General features: G+C 43.9%; 1 protein-coding gene across 1 annotated transcript in view; it reads right to left on the bottom strand.

The window, feature by feature from the left end:
* The window catches only part of CSMD2 (CUB and Sushi multiple domains 2), a 304,278-nt gene extending 284,416 nt beyond the window's left edge, over positions 1-19,862 (bottom strand). The window contains exon 1 of the mRNA XM_075722124.1: positions 19,367-19,862. Coding sequence (XP_075578239.1) covers positions 19,367-19,523 — 157 coding nt within the window. The 5' untranslated portion in view covers positions 19,524-19,862. The remainder of the gene's footprint in view (positions 1-19,366) is intronic.
* Positions 19,863-22,052: the final 2,190 nt, after the last annotated feature.

Raw genomic sequence — 22,052 nt, forward strand, 5'->3', positions numbered from 1 at the left:
CAGTTTTCAACATCTTCCTTGAAAACATGGTGACAAAGACCACATTGATTGCTTCATCTGGAAGGCTCCCGAAACACGCATGCATCGAACAAAGTAGTGCAATGGGCTCTGCCTGTTCTGACTGTATCACAAAAGAAGAGATTGTTTCCACGCTCTACTGACCTACAGAGATCATGTTTAGCCAAGCAAGCACAGTTTGTTGATGCAAGGAGTGTACACAGAAAGAAAGAAAACCCTGAACCTTTTAACAATGAACAGAGCATAGGAATCTTGTCAGCAAGGCTAAATATACCACAGCTCACCCTGCTTCAAGCAGGGCTGAGCTTTATCAACACAGTTGCTAGTGAAGATTTGCCACACTGGCATCTCTCTGTACTTGCCTGAAACCAGAGTGAGGGACTCAAGAATAAGATTCCTCATATAAACTGAAGATCTCTGCTTCTTCCCACTCTATCCCATACAATAAGCATCAGGTAAGTCAAAAGCAGTGGTATGGCTACATGAAGCATTTGCAGTGAGTACTGAACACAGAGAGAATTGGGAACATCTCACACGCCCCACACCTCCAGACTGTGCCTTCTATGCCAAAGGATGATGATAGTCCCCTCCAGGCCTCTGGGGAATAAGCATTATTCTTCCACTTCCTCAAGTCTGAAAGAGAAGCACCTGGAAAAGGAACTGCACTTAGCTCATGAAACACACCAAGTTCAATCGCTGAGCTCCACTTAGATACAAGTCTTTCACACAGCCACTCACAGTGAACGCAGGAGGACCTGGAGCGTACGTGGAGCCACACTAAAGACCCGAGCCTGCAACTCACACTAGGCTACTGCAACCAAAGTGTCGTGGAATCAGCCAACAGCCAGTATCAACAAGACGTACCATTCAGAGCTGCAACCAAGCTACCGAGCCTGCAGTGAGGCAATCCTTGCTGGCAGTAGGGAAGCCTTAGAACAGAACACCATCCCTTACTACAGCCTGAACACAGCACAGTGCTAACACAGCTGTACCCTAACGGGATTCAAGCTGGCCTCTCCAGAGCACTGTGCCACATGGAAATAGCAGCACCGTCAACACCAGGAGGAGAATCGCTAGCACTTTACTGCACTTACAGTGTGAACATGCCTGCTGACTGCAAATCCATGCCAGAGACAAGCCTGGTTACAGAAGGTCCTCATTCTTCTGTCCCTCTCATCAGCATTCTTTAGCATGAAACTACCACCCTACCTCAGATGAGCATAAAAAAACCCCACACTGGTGACTTGCTTCACAGGTAACAAAAGGAAAAAAAAAAAAAAACCACTTGTGAGGTAGCAGGCAGAGTCTTGCACTAACAATGCACTCAGAGCCATCAGCAAGGGAGAGACTCTTTCATCTGTCCAGTACATCCAGACATCTTCAAGACTCACACATCCGCTACGGAGCCCAACACCCGCTGCTGTAAGCTTTCACTACGCAGGCCAAACCAGCCAATTTAACTTGTGCTGCTCCAGTTCCTCACCGTACCCTGTTCTAACTAGATGCACTTCTGTCCTATGACAAAAGTGACGAGCAGTACTTTATTTCATGTCCTTTGTTCGCATTGGAATGAAGAGCATTCATCCTTCCATTGTGCTTCACAAGTTCCAATGGACTCAACTTAATGGAGCTAAGGAACCTTGGCTGAAATAAGCTTATGCATTAAGATTGTAACAATCCCGAACAGACAAAAAAACCTCCAAGCTGAATACCCTAGGAAGAGACCAGAGCTTTAAACACTTTAAAAAACAAATCAAGCAGCCACAGCTGGCTATACTTTAAGCATACACTGAGGTCTCTCCCCCAGAGTTGCTTTTAAGACAAGCAGATCCACTTCCTAGTGCAGATGTTACATATTTTAAGTCTTGCCCCTCTGTTACTGCAGAAGGGTGTTACACATAGCAGCTTCAGATTCAGTTGAAATCATGGTGCATCAGCTGCGTTACAGGAATCGTTTGCATGCACGTAGTCTACCCCACCCCAAGTGCAAGGCAATGTGACCTGGCTGAAAGACTAATGAAAAAGGTTTCAAAGCCCTACACACCATGTAACAGCTTAGCTACCAGGCAACTCTCAGCTCATCTGATTTTTGCAGGCCAGTGGCAGAAAGGTGTCTGTAGGTATTCAAGGAAGCCTGAAGGTCAAGAAATTAAGAACAAGGCTTTGCAAGCCTCATGAAAAGAGGCTCTAGTATCTTTCATCACAAATTACCATTCTAACCAGCTCCCTGACAGCCAGCGGCTCCGTCCCCAACACTGGGTTCGCTGCGATGCTGTGACGTTGCTAGGCACAGTTGCTAGGCAAAGGCACACATGCAACAGCTCAACGGCAGCTTCATTACAGGGCAGCCTTAACAAAAAAGAAAGGGGAGGAAAAAAAAATACCCTTGATTTTATATATACACATAGAAATTTCTTTGAATGCTAAACAACTAGTTAATAGAGTTTGGCAATATTGCAGACTAACTTGCTTTCTGCTGTGTGGCTTTAAGAGTCACAATTAATTTCCTTCCTTCACAATGTTCATGCCTTCAGTATTCAGCAACACCAGTTGTTTGGGGTTTTCTGCTGAATACTGGGCATTGCAGGAAGCGAAGGAAAGTGGGCTGGAAAATGCAGCAGGAGACAAGGAAGGAGAAGTGACACCCCCAGACCAAAGCAAGCAGGTATGACTATTCTTAGCAATAAGCCTTACACACACAGTTTGGACCTGAATTTTGGCCTAGGGCCTCTTAGCAACAGGGCTCTGAGATGATGAGCCCAACAGTAATGTTTTAAGCAAAGCCAGAGGCTGCAGGTGTTTCCACATCTCCAGGACACAGGATGTGGCCTCTTCTCTCTAGCACTACACAGAGGAACAGAGACACTCTCATCCATCTGCTTGGAATCAAGCATTTTATCTAGATGACACAGTATTAGCCACCTCCAGGATCAGAAGTATGGGATGCTTCTAAACAGCAAGAATTGAAGACTCAGAATAAAGGTTAAAGCCCTGATGAGTCATTAATACAAAAAACAGATGAATGAACAAGCATTTGTAGAAATAATCAGTATAGTAATGGGGTCTATCTTTGCCTGACAGGCTGCTCACCACTTACCTGCAACAGACCTTAACCAGAATATTCCAGAGTACATTAGCCAGATCCACTTAAAAGTACAGTTTATCCTCGCAACACCTGCTGGAAGGAGGAGAGTTTCCATGCTAGGAAGAGAGATATTCATGGCATCACCAGGCAATACTTCTGCCATTCAGCACATGGAAGCAAAAGCATACATACACAGTGCCTCCAACCTTCCTTCCCCAGCTACCATGCCCTGCCAGGCAAAACAGCTACGAAAGGGCTTATACAACTACTGTGCTCCCTGGACCAGTCATTTACAGCAACACAAAAATGAATCCAACTGGCCGACTGGCAGTTTCACACTCACTTAGCTTGCACTGTTACGGGCCACCTTGAGGTCTCCTCTGCTGTCCAGTCATTAGGGATGCAATCCTCTGAAAACCACCCGCGATCCCCCACAGATCTGTGAGGATACAAGACCCCAGGCTCTCATTTCTTACAAGTTCCAGAAGTGACTGAATGTATTGTCACGGCCAATGATATTCAATAAGACAAACACACATTTCTGCTATTCCCCTTCCGAGGCAGTACTGATGCTAGCATACCTCAGAGATAGGCTGCAAAAATTGACCTTGGACAATTCCTGCTTCAGTTTACCATGAACCACATCACTAGCGCACTGGATCTGCTCTTACTCTATACCTGACATTTACTGGGTGCATTAAGTACATGTTTTAATACTGATATTCTCTGGCAGAAGCTTAAAGCAATGTCTACAGCGATCACTAATATCAGCGTTCAGTTTAAAATTTTTCACACCAAACAGGATTTCATGACATAGAGGACTTACAAAAATCTTAGTAAGAAAGGATGGTCTCACTCTGCTTCCAGTCTGACAGAGAACACACATGAGACTTTCAGACGAGCATTACAGTGTGACTGGTTCAGACAGGTTGGACAAGATGCAAAACCAGCAACTGAAGGCAAATGTTCACAAGTCCAACTTCTAAGTTTGCTGAGCCTTAATCACGCTGATCAACAGCTGGGCCTGTGCTCACCAACAAATAAAATTAAGTGTTCTTTTCCAGTTCAAGTCTCTTGAGTTTGTTTTTCTTAATCACATTCACCATTACAGTCATCAATCACAAAAATGCAGAGATACAACAAATGACTACAAATTGGACTATAAAGCATATATATGGATGTGTGTTCATGTGTGCATGTATATATACACACACACAGATAAAAAGTTAAAGCTAAAGAACTAAAAAGCTCTCCTGGTTATTACATACTGTCTCCTTTCAGACTTGGCAATCACATCATACAATCCCATATTTATAAATATGTTAACTCTCCCTCCTGTCCTGTACTTCACACCGGAAGATTTGCATTCGAGCCTTACAGCTTTGATGTTTACACACATTATTCTAACTTCCAATAAAATTCATGACCAGTTTATGCCCATTTGTTTTCATACCAACATTTTCTGTTAGCTTAAACAGTCCTTCTCCCTGTTTTGTTTTTATCTGGCCTTGAATTACAGACAATAATGAGATCCCCTTGCAACCCTGTTTGCCAGGCTAAATAAACCCTGTGCTTTCACTCTAAGATACACCCTCCATTCTTCTGATCATCCCCCTGCCAACCTCAACCCATTTCAGTTTGAAATTCTCCTGTGCAAAGGACAGAGCACTCCAATCATTCCCATGAAGGTTCCTCAATGCCTTATAAAAAAAGTCGTATCAACTCTTTCTCATCTCTGCTGGAAAATCCATTGGAGTTGTCTACACACATAATAAAGCTTTTGTGATTCATGATCCCAAAACACCAGGGTTTTCTGATTGCTCTTAGTGGAACTAGATTTCACGAGTTAGCTTTCAAACTAAACACCCCAAACAAGCCTAAACAACTGGGTTTCCTAATGCTTGCAACAATTCCACCCCTCACAAGCAGCCACTCATTAACAACCTAAAGAACAGTAATTATCTGCAAAAGTTCACAGCTGCCTACTTCCTGATGAAACTGGGAGTCTTGTGCAGACCATCCATTACTTGAAATCATTTGCTCAGCTCAGAGAAGTAACGGTTATCCCAATATTCAGCCAGAATGGCCTCTTCTCAAGGGATGCAATTTTCTCCCTTCAAAACTTTCTCTTTCAAAATTGTCTCTTAATCAATTTTGACTGCTCCCTTAGCGCCACGACTCTTCTACATAGCCATTGTCAGCATAATAATAATACCAAGCACTTATATAGCTATTTCCATCTTCAAAGCACTTCACAAGCATTAACCAATTAATGCATATTCTTCCCATGCTGTCTCTAGTGTGAATAACAGCCTCACTGGGTTTTCCTGTGACTTCCCTTCATGGCTTTTCAGTTGCCCCAATATCCTTTAATTGAATCCCACTGTCAGTCTCCTTTGGAGTGTTTATGCACCACATTTCCAAGTGAGCCAGACAAGTGCTGCATCCTACTCTGGTAGGAGGAGAATGGCTTTACAACACACCATGCAAGCTTACACACTTTAACCCAAACCCCAAAAGTTAGCCTAAGAAAATACAGTTTAGCACACGGTTAAGGCACTAAGCTGGAACTTGGGAGGCCTCGGTTTGACCCTGGACTCATGGCAAGGTGTCAAAGAGATTAGGTGGCTCCTTTGTACAAGATTTCACAAAACCAAACCGAATTCACCTGAGGACCACAAGTCCCTTCTTAAAAGGAACTTAAGTGGACCAGATCTACAAACATTTTTTTTTATAACCTGAGAACCACAGACAGATGCCTTGTAGCCTTTACAAATGCACCTGAGTTTTGCAGCTAACATATCCTCTTATAAAACTCCACTGGGCAAGTATACATGTATTTAAAAGCATCTAAACATCCTTGCAAATCTTGCCCCGGGAATCCAAGACTCAATGAAAATGTTCAGGATGATTCAAAAGCTTCTTAAAATTTTACTCTTATTTTCTCTCTGCATCTGTAAAATGAACACAGCAAAGATTTAATTTTTCACCACCTTCAGTCCAGACATCCATAAAAATGACACGGGGCAGGCACCATTTTCTGCTATGCCTGCAATTCCCAATAGGCAAATCTCATGAATCTCAGATTTGATCTGTCTCCCACAAGTCTGGCATTTCACCTGGCAGTTCATCTCAACCCACAAGTGAAATGAAAACTCAGAGAAGGGAAGCTAATTTGATGAAGAACATTCGTACAAACCCCTGCAAATGGACTCCACTCATAAGCAGCATTTTTACTCAGTCTCATTTATAAGGTGCTAATTATTATCACCAAAACAAATTTTTCAATTTGTATTTCAATTATTTTCCAGTAAAAGAATATTTGCATTTAAATGGCTTATCCATTGTGCTCAAACACAAACTCATTTTCATCTCAGGTGTTAGGACTCCTTTATCTCAAAAAATGTAAGGACAGTGAAATAAGGTTCAAGGTGAAATCCATCTCACAAATCACAGTGAAGGCCTAATTTAAAGATTTCCTCATGATAAATTTTCATTATTAGTCTCTATGCCCCCTGTTACCAAATCCATGTCATCATGAAAAGACTTAAAAGTAGCTGCAATTTCATTTGCCATTATTAGTTCTGAAGCTGTGTGTCCATCTATAAAGTTCAATGCTCCCTCAAGGCCAGTGAGAATTGAACTTGCCCCAAGACAGATCTTTGACCCAGCTACAAATCTCATCTCACTAATAATTTAGAAGACCTCAGTCCTTGAAATTCTCACAATATGAACAATTTCATCATTACACTGATGGAGAACTGACAGTTTAAAGAGAATAATACAGCAGATACAGATTCTTCTTTAGAAGTCTGCCATAAGCTCAGAGTTGCAAGCACTTTTTTCCCCTCCCCACCACGTTTCAGTTTCTAGCTTAGATCTTTAAACATCAATAGAGTAATCTGGTTATATTTTCATGCATTTATAACTACATGGAAAGCACATAAGTTCCACAAATCTACCATATGCTCTTGGTAGTTGCAGGGGGGCCACCATCCCTTTTTAGCACCTAGGGCTTGGAACAGGAAGGAGACAGAGTTGTTCTGTAGAAGACCACACGGAAGAACTGACTTCAAATATTCAGCTAGTGCCATAACCAGCAAACTAGCTGTCACACTACAGTGACCAGAATCTTATACCTTCAGATATTAAAAAAAAAAAAAAAAAAAAAACATCCTGGATAAGCAAAGACTCCACTTATTAAAAGCTCTTCACTCTTCTGCCACAATTCTCATTTCCCCACGCTCTCTATAGAGAAATGTACTGTGCGTTTACGAGGGCTTTGAGATCTTCCAACAAAACACTCTGCCAGGCATTTGTATTATAACAGCTTGCACTTGTATTATCGTATTTGAATTACAAAAAGAGGCAAGCAGAAGGCAATTTCTCCTGGGAATTTTTGTCGGGATATAAATCCAGTTTTTACTTGATTCCGTTAACACCACTTTCACATTCACTTCCTTTAAGTATCGCTACACTTGATACTTATTACCTAATGCCTGCTTGTCACCTTGAGGAACCAAAGTCACCAGAAGTTGACAGTACACAGAAAAGTTAACATTTTCAGCCAATGGAACAAAAGACAGCCACATGCCCTAAACAATAAATAGCTACAAAAGGCTTCTAACATTATCTGTAGAAAAATTGAAACATTTCAGTTACATTGAAATTTTCAGTCCCTTTACACATGAACTTCATGTATAAACCAGCAAAAACTAGACTCTTCACTGAAAACTATCAGCTCCACTCTAACAACAAATGTCCCTCTGTCCAAATATAATGTTGGCACCTGATAGATGCTCTGAAACTACAAAACCACACTTATTTTTACCCTGTTCTGATCCCATTTAGAAAAAATCTCATGCTAGGTACCAATCTACCACGACTTGTACACAAATATTCCTACTAGCTGCCATGGATCAATCTACTCACATGCAAAGTCCAAGTCACTTCCATACAGTTTCTGTATCCCGTGGCCTCCATCTACATATAACTAACAAAGTAACTCAGAACTTATTTCCATTACCATTAACATCATATTGTACTATTTTATTTTTCTTTCACCTCCTCCATTCATTTAAAACCTCATTTTCACCCTTAGACATATTCTACTTAATCTTAGTTTTCAATCCCAAAAGCAGATCAATACCTTTCTTCTCCAATCTACATAGCTCTCAATCAAAGAGTTAACAAGGGGTGAATTGAATCAGCTTGTAGGTTCAAATTGGGTATTTTTTGTACAAAGTCTCATTTGCTAACTGCACTCATGGAAAAGAAGGGGAAAAAACCTCCCCATAACAGCCCTCAGTATTAGATTCCTAGGCAAAAAAGGTCATAATTTGTTCTCCAATTTAAGACTGCCACAACACTTAGCAGGAACAAATGACAGAGCCTCCCATAAAACATTATTTTCTGGAGCACTTTAAATCCAGTCAAATAAACTTGCTCTTCGTAAGACAACAACTTTCAGTTAGAACCAGTTCCGCTGTTTATGGAGAGGTGGTAACAGCACCGGCCTTGCAGGATTGTCTCTCATACGTAAATCTCGCCACGGCAAAGAAACCAGCACTGTATGTGCTGCTGAAAGAAGATACCTTGGTCTACGAGACACTCATGTCAAGGTACCAGATGATTTGTCTTCATGACCAAGACCCAAGAACTTCACTCAAAAAGCCACAATGGTTTCACTGTGCTTTAGGTCTAGGCCTTAAGCAAGACTATCTGCAGTGTGGAGACCATTCCACACATTGTTCCATCAGCACGTGAGCAGCCGACAGGTTTGGGTTTGTTTTTTTTTTTTTAATGTATTTTCATTAAAATACCCTATCAAAGTACAGAAATACCAATACAGCTGGTTCACCAGCCTTTGAAGAGCTACATGATTCGCACAACACAGCAGCCTGTAGAAAGGAACTGGAACCCTCAGAAAAGGGAGTGACCCTGCTGAGGGGTCAGCATGCGAGTTATAGATCATCCCTCTTCGATCATTCCAGGACTGCTGCCTTCAGAGGTTGTCTCTTAGACCCAACATTAGAAATAAAGCCGCAACACTATCAGGGACAAATTCGCCATCCTTCAAATGCTTATTATTTCAGTGGGTGGACATTATTTTAATATTAACAGACTGAGTCCTTCTCCAAATAGTGCTTAACTTTAATGAAAACATCCCAGGATGGTTGCTGACAGATGTCCAGTGTCCACAATCAGTGCCTAACCTTTCGCTAATGGAGACAAAACAACAATAGAGGGATATAAACAATATGCTGCATGATGCAAGTAGCATCTTTAAAAATGGCATCATCTTTGGAAAAGCACCAGGCTTCATTATCCTTCTGAAGAAGGAGATTTCCTTTCCAGGAGGAAATACATTTTTCTTGATATTATTAGTCAGTGTATCAAATGGGAAAGGAACATTAAATTGTATCTTTGTTACAGAAGAAATGAGCTTCCATTTTCTGTACCTCCAACTTGACTTTAACTGCTCACCGATGTCGGATCAAGCATCTGTCTAGCAAAGGATGAGATCCTCCTTTGCCCTGCAGCAACAAGAAGAGGGAAGAATCCTGCTGACAATAATGGAGTTACAGAAACGTGAAGGAGGCAGGACTGGGGAACAGAAGACCCAGTACATCCTTACGTTTTCAAACTGCACGACCAGCTTTTCCGCAAGATGCTTAAATCACCACTAGCATTGCTCCTTTCAGCTGGGGGAACGGTGAAAGAGAGTCCTCCTTACAGGCAACTAGATCTCAAGAGTTTGGGCACACACATACACTGGTAACAAAAGCAGAAAGAGAGGAGACTGGTAACGGTGTAAGTGGTTACACAACAGCACATCATTCCCCACTGTAAAGTTCTTCAGCAAACTTTTGGTGAACAAAAAGCCACCTCAGATTTAAGGAAATCCACTCATCCTGCTCCTTCAGGCACTAAGCTCCACCTCACGCCCTCTGGCTCCAAAAGCAATGACACAGATGCCATAAAAAAAAAATTCAAACTCTGCTTTCACTAGTTTAACTAAAAAACAAAAATTGCTAAACTGCTGATACATAACAGGCACCATAATTAGGAAACAAGTTCTCTATTTGATCTCTGCCATCCTTGAGACATTCATTCATAACACGTTAGATAGTGCTACTGTTCCGCTCTATGGACAAGAAGCTAAAGCTCACACAATTTAAGCAAGTCCTTCAAAGCCAAAGAGTCTGTGGCAGGTTAAAATCTGAAGGTCTGGGCCATCCTTTCTGCCAATGCCCTGCTTTTGCTGAAGACCAGTATTCAATTCTCTGATGCTTCTGGCAAATTCTTAGTCTGCTACAAGTCTCCTACCTCCCCATCCATGTTGGGGTGCACTATGCTTTTGGAAGCTGCGCTGCAGTCTTTTGGTAAAAGGCACAAATGTGGATATATATTAAAACTGTACAAGTGATCGAGCGCAAATTACAGAAGGAGCTGAGCAACTGCAAACCCTTGCTGGAACAGAAACTGCATTTGATTATATTTCTGACTTTTTTCCCCACGAATACCTTACTTCTTGAAGTTCAGTAGCAGACAGACAACTTTCACCTCAGAATGTCATTCACAATTAATCCCAAATTGTACATGAAATGGTTGAATTCACTCCATGCAATCAAGGGAGAGAACCAAGAGCATAAAACTTGTGTAGCTAATCAACCTAGTGCAATTTCTATCTGCTGAAAGCTTTTCACAAACATCCTAAGATCTCTCTGCAGAATAAATCTGTAAATCATTTCAGGATTCTGCAAATTCTACTCATCCCCATTTTACAGATGTGGAAGTGAAACAGAATGACTAAGGCTCACACCCTCAAGGATTTGTAAGTGCCAACAGCCACAGAAAACAGCAAGAACTGGGCTCTAATGACTTCTGCAAGTCAAGAGAAAGAGCATGCAAATAACAGGAGAGCACTGAACCAGAAAATCCCCAGTTGTGGTTAATTCTCTAGCTGTGATTAACTCATCTTTCTTGTCTACTTCAGTACTTCTTGCACCTTCTAACACAACTGGCTCTGGGCACAGACAGGGCCAGGACAGGCTGTGACCGGGGTTTGGCGAAACGGCCTGTTGGTCTACTTCCCACTAAACTGGCAACTGAGAAGCAGCTAAATTCTTTACACTAAAAGAAATGTAGGTGGCACTACAGCAGGTGGATGAAACCCAAATAAAGCCATTTCATTAGGACGGAACAGACTTAACATTCCAGAGAGCTAATGCAAGCCAGAGGCCAAAAGAACCAATATTCTCTTTCTTTTGTTTTAAAGTGTTCTGGATAAAGACACCTTTATTTGATATTCATTGTTGTTTTATCTGCCTTGAAATGGGAGCTGCAGACATTTTGATAAATGGATTGAGAAATTGTTCTGTTTCAGTGTAACTACTGTAAAATGCCTTCACATCCGCTAGCACACATATAGCTCAGACCTCATCTGCAGAGAGAAAGCATCTCAAACATTTCACTCTGGAGCAACAGCATGGCATTTCTGTGCTGCTGTTTAATGTGCAATAACCCACAGGAGTGAAAGACCTAGAGTCTGTTCCTAGCTCTGCTAGCAACCTGCTGCGTGACCCTGGGCAAGCCTTTCTGCATCTGCCTCTGCCTCCTACCTTCCTTGCGCTTACAGCAGAACACCTTTGGGCGCAGACTGCTTCTGCCCAGTGCTTTCTCTTACAGGGCTAACAATGAAGCAGGAGCAGCAATGCCTCCTTACATGGAGGGAAGAGGGAAAAAAAATTGTCAGCAGGATACAGGCTGCTGTTAATTTCTTTCTGGGTACACATGGGAAGAAAGAGCTGCCTTCTGAGGTCACCAAGAATTACCAAGGAGAAAGCCCAACTACCAGTGAGGGTTGAAGGACCAGGCTTTTGTGAAAACTTGGCTGCAGCTCCAGCCGATAAGTCCTGCAGAGCAGCGCTCTGATCAAGGCCAGTTTGATGCATGAACAAGTAGAAAGCTGTTTTCTGGTGACACTGGTTGTCCTTCTCATGTACTGTCCTCAGACCAACCTGGCTTGAGAAGAGACTTTTCCAGCAGTGGGGGCAGAAAGCCCCCCTGTGCTGTGGTCTCCACCTTTCTTCACAATCCTCCAACACTCAAGAACTATATCCAATACTTGTTGATAGTTTAGACTGTACACTCTTCCAGGGAAGGGCTGCCTCCAACTCTATGTTTACACTGCACTAGACACATAAGGACCACTGCTCCTGAGGCTGCTCAGTATACCATGCTATAAATACACTAATACCACATGTTGCACAGGTGTTTCTTCAACTCATGTTCCCCTTCCTTCAACTCTCTAAATACCTGCTTCTCCCAAACCTAGGCCATCAGTTCATTTTCAAGAAGATTTTTGCAGCCGATAATAGGGATGATTTTTTTAATTACTCCCCTATTGCACATCTCCCTGGCAACCATAGCTGCTCCAGGCCACACAGTTGCAAGACCCTTCTCCTCTTCCAGTGAAACTCACAGATCATCAGCTCTCCCTACTCCACAACTATTTTGACCTCTCTGAAATTACTAGCACCAGCAGGACTCCAACACAGTCCCCAGTTCTTTCCATCCAGCAGACAGCAATGGCATGCACACAGAAAACAGGCAGTCAGTTTATTACTACAGTGGTGATGGCTGTACCTCGTAAGGATACAAAATTACTGCAACCATTACTGCAAGGGACTGAATCAGGGAACACACCTGACGCTGGGAAGAAAGAACACCATACTGTTCGCTGTGAAGTCACATTAAAAAGAGGGGGGATAAACCATCGCAAAAAACTCTTTTCCACTTTCATGCAAGGCAGGTATTAAAAAAAAAAAAAAAATTTACATACAAGCCCCCTGCAGCATACTGTCTCCATTCTAGCTGGCTGTGTCCATGGCAGCAGCAAAGAGACTGAAACAGAGTTAATTTGATTTCTTTAATCAATGGGATTTTCCCAATTACACCTTAACCACTATCAGATCAGTCTGCCACTGCATAGCATGGCAGAAGCACATATATTTTGCACATTACTGCCCTGCATCATGTTTATTGCAAGCAAAGTACATTGATTTCCATAATTGCACTGTACTTCACTCCTCCAGAAACACTGTGTAAACACAGAAACTGTGGGTGCTACTATCACTTTTTTTAATCTCTGGATCTTGATTTCTTTGAAAGCAGGCACTTTGAGAAGTAGGCACTTGCACACCACAGGAGGCCTCAGAAATAGCCTGATAGTTGCACTGAAAGCACCTCACAAGTAGCTTCATGCTCCTTTGCGGAGAATTAAGAAACAAAATAGGAAAAGCAATGTTGTGTTTAAGGCTGAGACCAACATGTATGCAGCTCCGCCACAAATTTCCCAAATGACCTTGTGCGAGTTGCTTTCTACCTCAGAGGCAGCTCCTTGGGCTGCCCTGGGGGCAGGAGTGATGCACCCCCGAGGGTGGGCAAGGCTGCGAGGGGCAGAGGTTCCTCCCATCTCTCTGCCTTTGGGCACAGGGAGGAACAAAAGGCAGTACCCAGTGACACCACTCCTTCCAAAGCACCACGGTAGAGAAGCATGGTGGAAGAGGACTTGCACATGGCTTCTGTGGCCTGGCACTTGTAGAAGATACTGAGCAGGCAGTAGCAGTATTTTCCCTGCCACTTCCCACAGCCCCCTCCATACTCTGCATGTACCACTGACACAGGCTGAAAGAGCACTTTATTAGGAAAGCCCTTTAATTCTGTGTTTGTCTCTACTCTGAGAGAGGTTACCAAAGGTATCGGATGGTATCATACAAGCCTCACCAGCTGCACTTACACACTGTAATATCAAGGTGACAAGTATAAGTGCACATATTGGAGTTCTCAATAAATACACTGAAGGGAAACATTTCAATAAGCAGCAGTATACAGACTTCATTAAAATACTGAGCTGGACTATAAAACCTCAGTTAACACAGGATTGATGAGGCCATCTCTGTTCCTATGGCCAGTCTTTCCAGGTGGAACAACAAACTTACCTGGTTTTAAAAACCCTTTAAAGCCTGATCCTGTTACCCTTCCTATCACTCCTCTGCACTCACAGAGGCTGCATTTGGTTATTAGAGCCAACACAGGTGATTACAGCAGCCAGAAATGTCAGAGGTAGCGTATATGTCAAATAGACAACTCAATGCTGGACTTACCTATTCAAGCAGTACAGAATCTGTGTTACTCAACTTAATCATTTCTTTTTTGTAGTCCTTAAAGTAGACTCATCTTTCCCCTTCCATTTGAATTTGCTATTCTGTTAGGCAAAAGGCTAATTCAAATCTAGGTCTATTCACGGTATGTCTGAACCTCCCAATGCCTAGAAACATGGAGGATAGTAAAGAAGTATCATTTAAAATCCTCTCAGCTAAACATAGCTTTGTTATAATTTCACTAAAGCCTATGAAAAATTACTCCAGCCCTATGTCTCAGGATACTTTTGATAAAAATGGAGCCAGTAAGACTTCTCTTGTAATACTATGGGCAAAAAGACACTTACTGCAGCTTTCTTCCCAAAATCTTTAAACCAGCTATACCTATACAATATGCCTCTTAAGTATGCGTTGCAGTAAAAATGAACAGTCAAAAGGTTAGCTGCGCAGTCCTAACAAAAAACTCCGGTCCAAATTCAGTACTGGTCTAGCCAGAGAGCTATGCGTCCTTTCCATCTCCAAAGAGGGTCTCGCTATTAGAAAACTAGCGCAGGGCTTCACAGCACCTGATGGAAGCAGCACAGAGATGAGACTCCGCCTTCAGCCCACTCTCCACAAGCACTTTATTGCTACGGCTGGATGTTACACAATCAGTGTTAGAGGTTAGGCTGCCTGACCTTCCCCCAAACCTGTCTAACCCTCAACATTATCATAACAATTTCTTTCCTCCGGTCAAGATCCATGCCAAATTTAAGTAGGAGTTGGGGGGGGCATCAGCAGGAACATGAGCACAGCTGTGAAAATTGGCATTTCACAAGCAACTGGCCTCTCAGAGGAACCAGAGCAAGGCAGCAAGCACCATGCAGTAATTCAGCAGTTGGAAATCCCTGGAGCACTGGCGCAAGTGGTTAACAGCAAACTGGGGGGAGAATTATTCTTCACTTATCCCTGAGAGTAGATTAATAAGGTACAGTCACTTCTGCAAGAGAAAATGTATTCTCTATAGCAGGGGTACTACAAATGATTACCTGATCAACAGCTCAGCTACACCCTGAGCCCTAAACCACCTTGGCAAAAAGCATATCCACTGGGATCTATGGCAGATTGCCTGGATCACATTCCCAGCACCCATTTTGACAAGCGCCTTCTTTTGACAGAAACTCCTAGACAACTGGAAGGCAGCCACCAAGGATCAGTTGAACAGACATCCACCTCTGTACCACTGCAGGCTAGCTCAGCTGGGAACCATCAGCCAACTGAATACAAAATTTCCCTAGGAGGTATCTGACATGACAGAGACTGAGCTCAGTGGCAAGGAAAGATTGAGCTTCAATGTTCTTCAGCAGCACTGAGAGGCCATGACAAGACAAAAAAAAAAAAAAATCTGTGACAGGCAACGAACAATTGTACAGCAAAGGAAAGCCTCCTGTACCCCAAATGATGAACTCGATTAATCAGTACAAACAACAAGACAAAAGTGAAACTGCCTGCCTATGGTGCCACAGCACAAATCGTGACCCAAACATCGAAGGCTTGAAGGAGTCCTAGCTACCGTGCAGCAGTCTTCCTAGCAAGTTCTTCCTAGCAAGGGCTCCTCTTCCCCCACCTTCCCCACCCATCATTATGGGAACATACTTCCATGGAGGAAAGCACGCTGAATTTGGATGTTCTTCACCGAGAACTCACAAGTGCACACACCAGCACGAAGAGGTAAGAAAGTACATTCACTGCACTCCAGCCAAACCTGAGGGCCACATGGTGGCCCAGCCGCATATATACAGGCACGCGGAGAGGGAAGGATTAGACCCTATTCCTGTCCACCTGAGGATCACCTATGTTACCCCACCGTGAAGCACTGAAAACGTATGGACGAGGTCACATATCCTCTCTCAGTCACAAGGGCAAGGAGGCAGGTACAGCAACATGACGCCTTCTGTGTTCCCGACCTCTCTAAAGACCAAGAAGCCAGCGTGATCCCAAGCAAAAGAGCTGTATCCTCTAAACGCTTTCCATACATGACTCCTTTTCCAGGAAGAAAAGGCAACAGCAAGACATGAATGAGTACATGGGAATCACTCATTCCATTCAGCACCGATATCCTCACTGCTTCAGCACTGATAGTAGGTCTTGGATCAAAACTATATGCTCAGCTATTGTCATAAGATATTGTAGTTTCATCATATGCCACAATCAAATGTAATCAGGCTGGTGACTATTCACTTCCTTCCTTCCTACAAAAACACATCTGTCCACCACTTCAGAGAGTTAATCTCTCACACCCTTACCCCTTAAAAAAATACACTCAAATCACCGAGTATTTTACACAAGTTCCTTCCCTGTCAGAGTAAGTGCCCCTGAATCACTCTTCATCCTGTGGAGATTTAAGACAACAGAACAAAATAAAAGGATGATTTACAACATAAGTACATACACATACATCAAAATTCATAAACAGCTTCCCGCTCCTCCACTTTTCTGAGGAAGAGTCTGCCAAAAACTATTTTCCATCAAGAATAAAGAAAACTGCAATGGGTTTGAACTGATTTTAGACCATGTTTCAAGCCAGCGCATCTTTCCATAACCCAGTACAAAACAAAATGCTGACTAGTAAAACACAGTGTGTAAATAATGGTATCAAGACTCCCTTTATAACAGGCCTTCAAAAGAAACTGCGTTGTGTATATCCGTACACGCCTGGCCAGTATGTACCCCAAATGCACCTTCTGGTGTCAATGCATAGCTAATTACCTAGAAGGGAACAGAAAGAAGTACTATTCCTGTTCCCGTCTGTTTTGATGATCAAGAAATACAATTTCAGAATCATACACACACACACTATTTCCAAGAGGCCATACACAGATCACAATCAACTCGCAGCCAAAGACAAATTCAGTGCCCTCTGCAAATCTTAAAACACTCAAATCATTACTGCAGCCTTAAAACTAGAAGGGGAAACTATACGAACCCCTTCCTCTCCCCACACATACACCATAAACTTCAGCATATCACAAAGCACCACCTTCCCTGCAGCTCAGTCAGTTCTTTGCACAAACAGAAGCTATGTTATCTTGCCGTCAGACACAGCAAGATCTGAAGAAAGCACATGCTTTGTGCCATTTTTTTTAGAAGGACATTATTGGGCAACAGGGCTACTGACATAGCACAGATGATGTGATGCTAGCAGAATTTCTTTCTCTTTTTATTTTTAAGACGGCCAGAACTACTAACTGATAGTTTTACATATACAGCTCTACTGCCACACTATGGGAACTCTTGGTTATTACCACCCACACAAACCCTAGGAACAGGCGAGGTTAGAACAGAAGCCTCTTAGGAACTCTGTTCTACAGAGGTTCATGATTTGCTCAGCGAAGGTACCAGAAGTCCCAGCCCAGACTAAACTCACTTTCTGGGATTAGACCCTAAAACCACCATGGACCCTGCAGAGGGTGGGTGCATTCACTCCCTATACATTCACTGTGTTCTGGATATCTAGCAGTAAGCCACTGATTTCAAAGTTAGTATCTTGCTTTAATAAGAAGATCATTACCAGGATTTCAGAATTTGTTAAAAATAATCATCTAGGAAAGCAGAGCTGTTGACCAATGCCTCTAGCTCTGATGCAAATAAACATCTGAGGTCTAAATAAGCTTTTGCAGATCTTCTGCTCACTAAGAAAAACACAGAGCACCAACCTCTGTGTGAAGGATCCAGAACAGACAGCACTCTAAATGCAGAGAGAAGGGAGCTAGGGGCCTGAGAAGACAGGATTATATACTGAACAAGCAGGTACAGAGAGAAGCTTACGAGATCTAGTATGAATAAGGTACAGATAGCTTAGAAGAAAAAAAGCTGTAAACCCCTGATAGAGTAAATCATATATTTAGGTATCTCTACATCAGTCTACTTGTATCGGAAAACCACAACAGAAGCTGCTGGAATGGTTTTCTCTTGTAACAGGCTAAATGCTCCTGCTAAAGAAAGGAAAAATATTCACAAAAATACTCATCCTTAATTAGGACTTGTAGGTTGTTTGGGTGGTTTTATACCCTTTCCTAATAGATACTTCCAGTTAGCAAAACTCTTCAGGTCCACTGCAAGAGTACTCAGGAGGAGCAGTTAATACTTACTCTGGATCTCCTTAGAGGAAATCTACCTTACATAATAAAATCAGTGTTGCATTCCAGATGACAAAGTTTTCCAAAAAACACACCAAACCAACCCAAAACCCAAGAAGGTTTCATACACATCAACACACAAACATGCATTCCTCTAGCCTAAGATACAGCAGACAAAACAAACGTTACTTAGAAACTCTTGGAAACCGGGGCACTGCACAGTGTTGAAAGAAGGCACTGCCAAACACTCAGCTCTACCACTCTCCCCCCTCCTACACACACAGAAGGACAGTCCCTAAATATTTCCTGTTTACACCAGAAATAAACTTCAGTCCTTAGATATGCTTTCGCTACAAGGGCAGTTGCCGAAACTAGGGAGGAGACATAAGCAAACTCCCCCCAAATTCAAGTCGTCTTTTGCTACCTTTCAATAAATGCCTATTTCACAAAAAAACACAATGCTGAGGTCAAAGAGCTCATATATGAGAGACAATAAACTTGAAAGGCAGGAGGAGTAAGAGAAGTGCTTCCATCTTCATGCAAGGCATCCTAAATCTATTTTATCAGCTATGGGCAAACGCTGGGGTAGTGAAATAATGAATTAAGATGCAAGGGAAAGACAGAGGGGGAAACCGTGATGGCATTTTTCACAGTCATCTTATGTATCACACAGCAACTGTGCACAAATTATTTGACCCACCAGAGAAGGGGAATGAGATCAAATAAAGCCACCTTTTATTGCCCCATCACTTAAAATTGTTGCTCCCAAAGGATATAGAAGGAAACTATCTTGTACAAAGCTACAAGGTCTGAAGAAAATATACTCCTTATTGAATGCTACAGGGAAGCATGTGCTGACACACAAGTGCATGCACGGTGTCACTGCCCCCCCCCAAAGAGGATTAACAGTGGTCCTTTGATCTAAGGAGCAGGAAGAAAAAGCTCCTAAAGTTGCCAGCTTTCTCCATTACACTTACCAGTCACCGAGACAGCCAGCAGCCCCACGGAGAGCAGCAGCACCCGGCTCCAGGAGCTCACTTCCACCGTCATGAGAGCAAAGATTCCCAATTTTCCCCAGTTCCTTCCAAAGCCGCAGCTGCATCCCGGCTTGTCCCATCCCAAGGAAGGTTGCATGTCAAAGGGCAGCAGGAATGGGGTGTGCTGGGGGTTGGTTGTTGTTGTTGGATTTTCCCCCCTTTTTCTTCCCCTTTGCAATTGGGATAGTCCTCAGCTCAGCTGGATGAAGAGGAGAAAGGAAAGAGAGGGGGGGAAGGCAGGTCAGGCTTGTGATTTTTTTTTTTTTTATTATTATTTTTTCAGCCCAGAAAAAAAAAAAATCCCACCGCATGGAAGGCTCTGAGCTTCTGCAGCTGGAATGAACCAAGTGTGGCAGCAGCTCGGGGAGAGAAGAGGCAAGGAAAGGAGAGGAGGGCTGGCTCGTCCCTCCTGGTGGCTGTCTCGGAGCCAGCTCCTCAGCACTAGCAGCACACAGTCCCCAGGGATTTATACTTTTTTATTAGCCAGTTGATTAATCGTTCCCGTATCTTTGTTCTCCTCTTCAACTAAATGCTGGGGAGGGCACGGGTGTTGTGGTAAGGGGCTGCTGTGCAGCAACCGAATAGATCTGCCTCAGTTTTGCTTCCCCAACCCAGCACAATCCTTCCACCAGCATCCACCCTACCAGCACCAAACCCCGAACTATGCTTTAGGTTTGGATTTAATACATGACAGGTTTTTGTATAGGAGTAAGTCCCACAGCCCCCCATTTTGCACGAGGCATAGCAGAAGATGCATATGCACGCACACACGCAGCATCTCCGCTATGAAGACATCTGCCAGAGCAAGGCAGCCGCCTCCCGGGGCACCCCCAGCCCTCCCCGTGCCTCTGTAAACAACTTGATGATATCGACACAAATTTCGTGATGAAGCAAATTTTGTTACAAACACAAGAGAGATCACAAAAGAGCCACCCCCCCCTCCCCCCCCAATCTGCGCCTCGTCCTCACAGCATGGATCCCAGCAATAGAGCAATACCCTGCCAACTGGGGGGACTGGTTCAGGAGAAGGGGTCCTGGAGGTGGGAAAGGCTGCGCTGCCCGTGCCCCTCCGCCGAGCCCGTGGGCACACTTGGCTGCACTGCTGCTGCCCCTTCGCAGGGCTGGCGAGAGTGGTATTTCTCCTCCAGCACCGCTCTTTTTTTTTTTTAAGCATCTATTAGTACATTTGTCCCTGTAGCTGCATGCAAGATGGGGAAAAAAAAAAATGCAGTCTGTTAAAGCCACATTCAGGAGCTTAATTATCTTGGTTATGATGCTCAGATCTATGGACAAGAAAAATAACTCGAACATGACACCAAAGCTTAAAAAAAGGGAAAAAAAAAAAAAAAAAAAGAAAAAATAAAGAAGACGGGCATCCTCAAATATCCTCCCCGCCTCCTGGCAAGAGCCTGCTTCGATGCTTCCCCCTTGGTTTGACAGAGCAGGAGCAGCCCCTCTCCCAAAAGCACCGGGCTTGCCTGCGGAGGGGTGCTTACCAGACCCGGATCCCCCTCTCCAGCCCTGACCCCCCTCCCATTTTCTTCCTTCTGTTCCCGCCCCCCCCCCCCCCCCCCCGGGCCGCCGAGGCGGGCGGCAGCGGGACCCCAGCGCCCGGTGCCCACCGCTGCCCCTGCCCGGGCCGGGCCCCGCCGCTCCGGCACCCCCGGCTCGCCCGGCCGGTGGCTCCAGTCGCCACCCATCCCCCCGCCTCAGTGTTTTGCATTTGCTGCAGTTTCTTCCTGCAAAACCCCCTTCTTCAGTCTTGTTCCGGTTGCCTTGAATGAGCTTATTTGACAGCTAAAAAACCAAATTATATCGAGGGCTTGCAAATCTGTCCCTCCGCCCTCAAATCAATCCTCTTTCTCACTCACTTTCCCCGTGTCCCCTCTGCATTTCAATCCTTCCACTGCCTACATTGTGAACCGATGCCAAGAGCCAAGGCAACCAGGGCTGTTACATGAAAGAGTTGCTTTATGTCTGTTTAAACTGCAGCGTCCTATTCGAATGGACCTTATTGTTCAAAGGCGCAGGTCCAAATACAAAAGGATCGGAGAGCAGGGTACCGCACTTCACGGCTCCATACGTCGGTTTGCCCTTACGTAGCTATTCACCTCAAAAGAGTCGCCCCCACCCCAAAATCCCATTCGGCTGAAGATGTGACTTGGTTGCTGCACACCAGCAGGGAAGAGGCTGAGCCAAAGCCAGCCAGCCCTGCATCAGGAACAATCCACAGGCATAGTAACGTCAAGGAGACACAATCCCACTTTATTCCCAGTTAATAAAATCATATTTATTTCAAATCAAGGGTTTCCTCCTCAAAACCACTAAGGTTTAGGGTCTAACTCTCACAAAAAGCCTGCATTTATTTGCTAAATGGACGAGACTGATGAATGCAGCAGAAACCATCACCGCAATCGCCCACTTCGATTACAACCCGTCTCTAACACGGAGGCACTTGCAGGTTCTGCTTAACAGCCCCTTTCTCACCCCCACCACTCCCTTCGCTTCTCGCCTTGCAAAATTACCTCTCTACTACAAGAGAAATCCTGCCTCGGTGTGAGCACCCACCAGGAGACAAATTCTGCTCTGCACTGCCACCCGCAGCCAGAGCCCGGGCTGAAAGGAG

The sequence above is a fragment of the Pelecanus crispus genome, chromosome 16 (genome assembly GCF_030463565.1).
Source record: "Pelecanus crispus isolate bPelCri1 chromosome 16, bPelCri1.pri, whole genome shotgun sequence".
Taxonomy (NCBI): domain Eukaryota; kingdom Metazoa; phylum Chordata; class Aves; order Pelecaniformes; family Pelecanidae; genus Pelecanus; species Pelecanus crispus.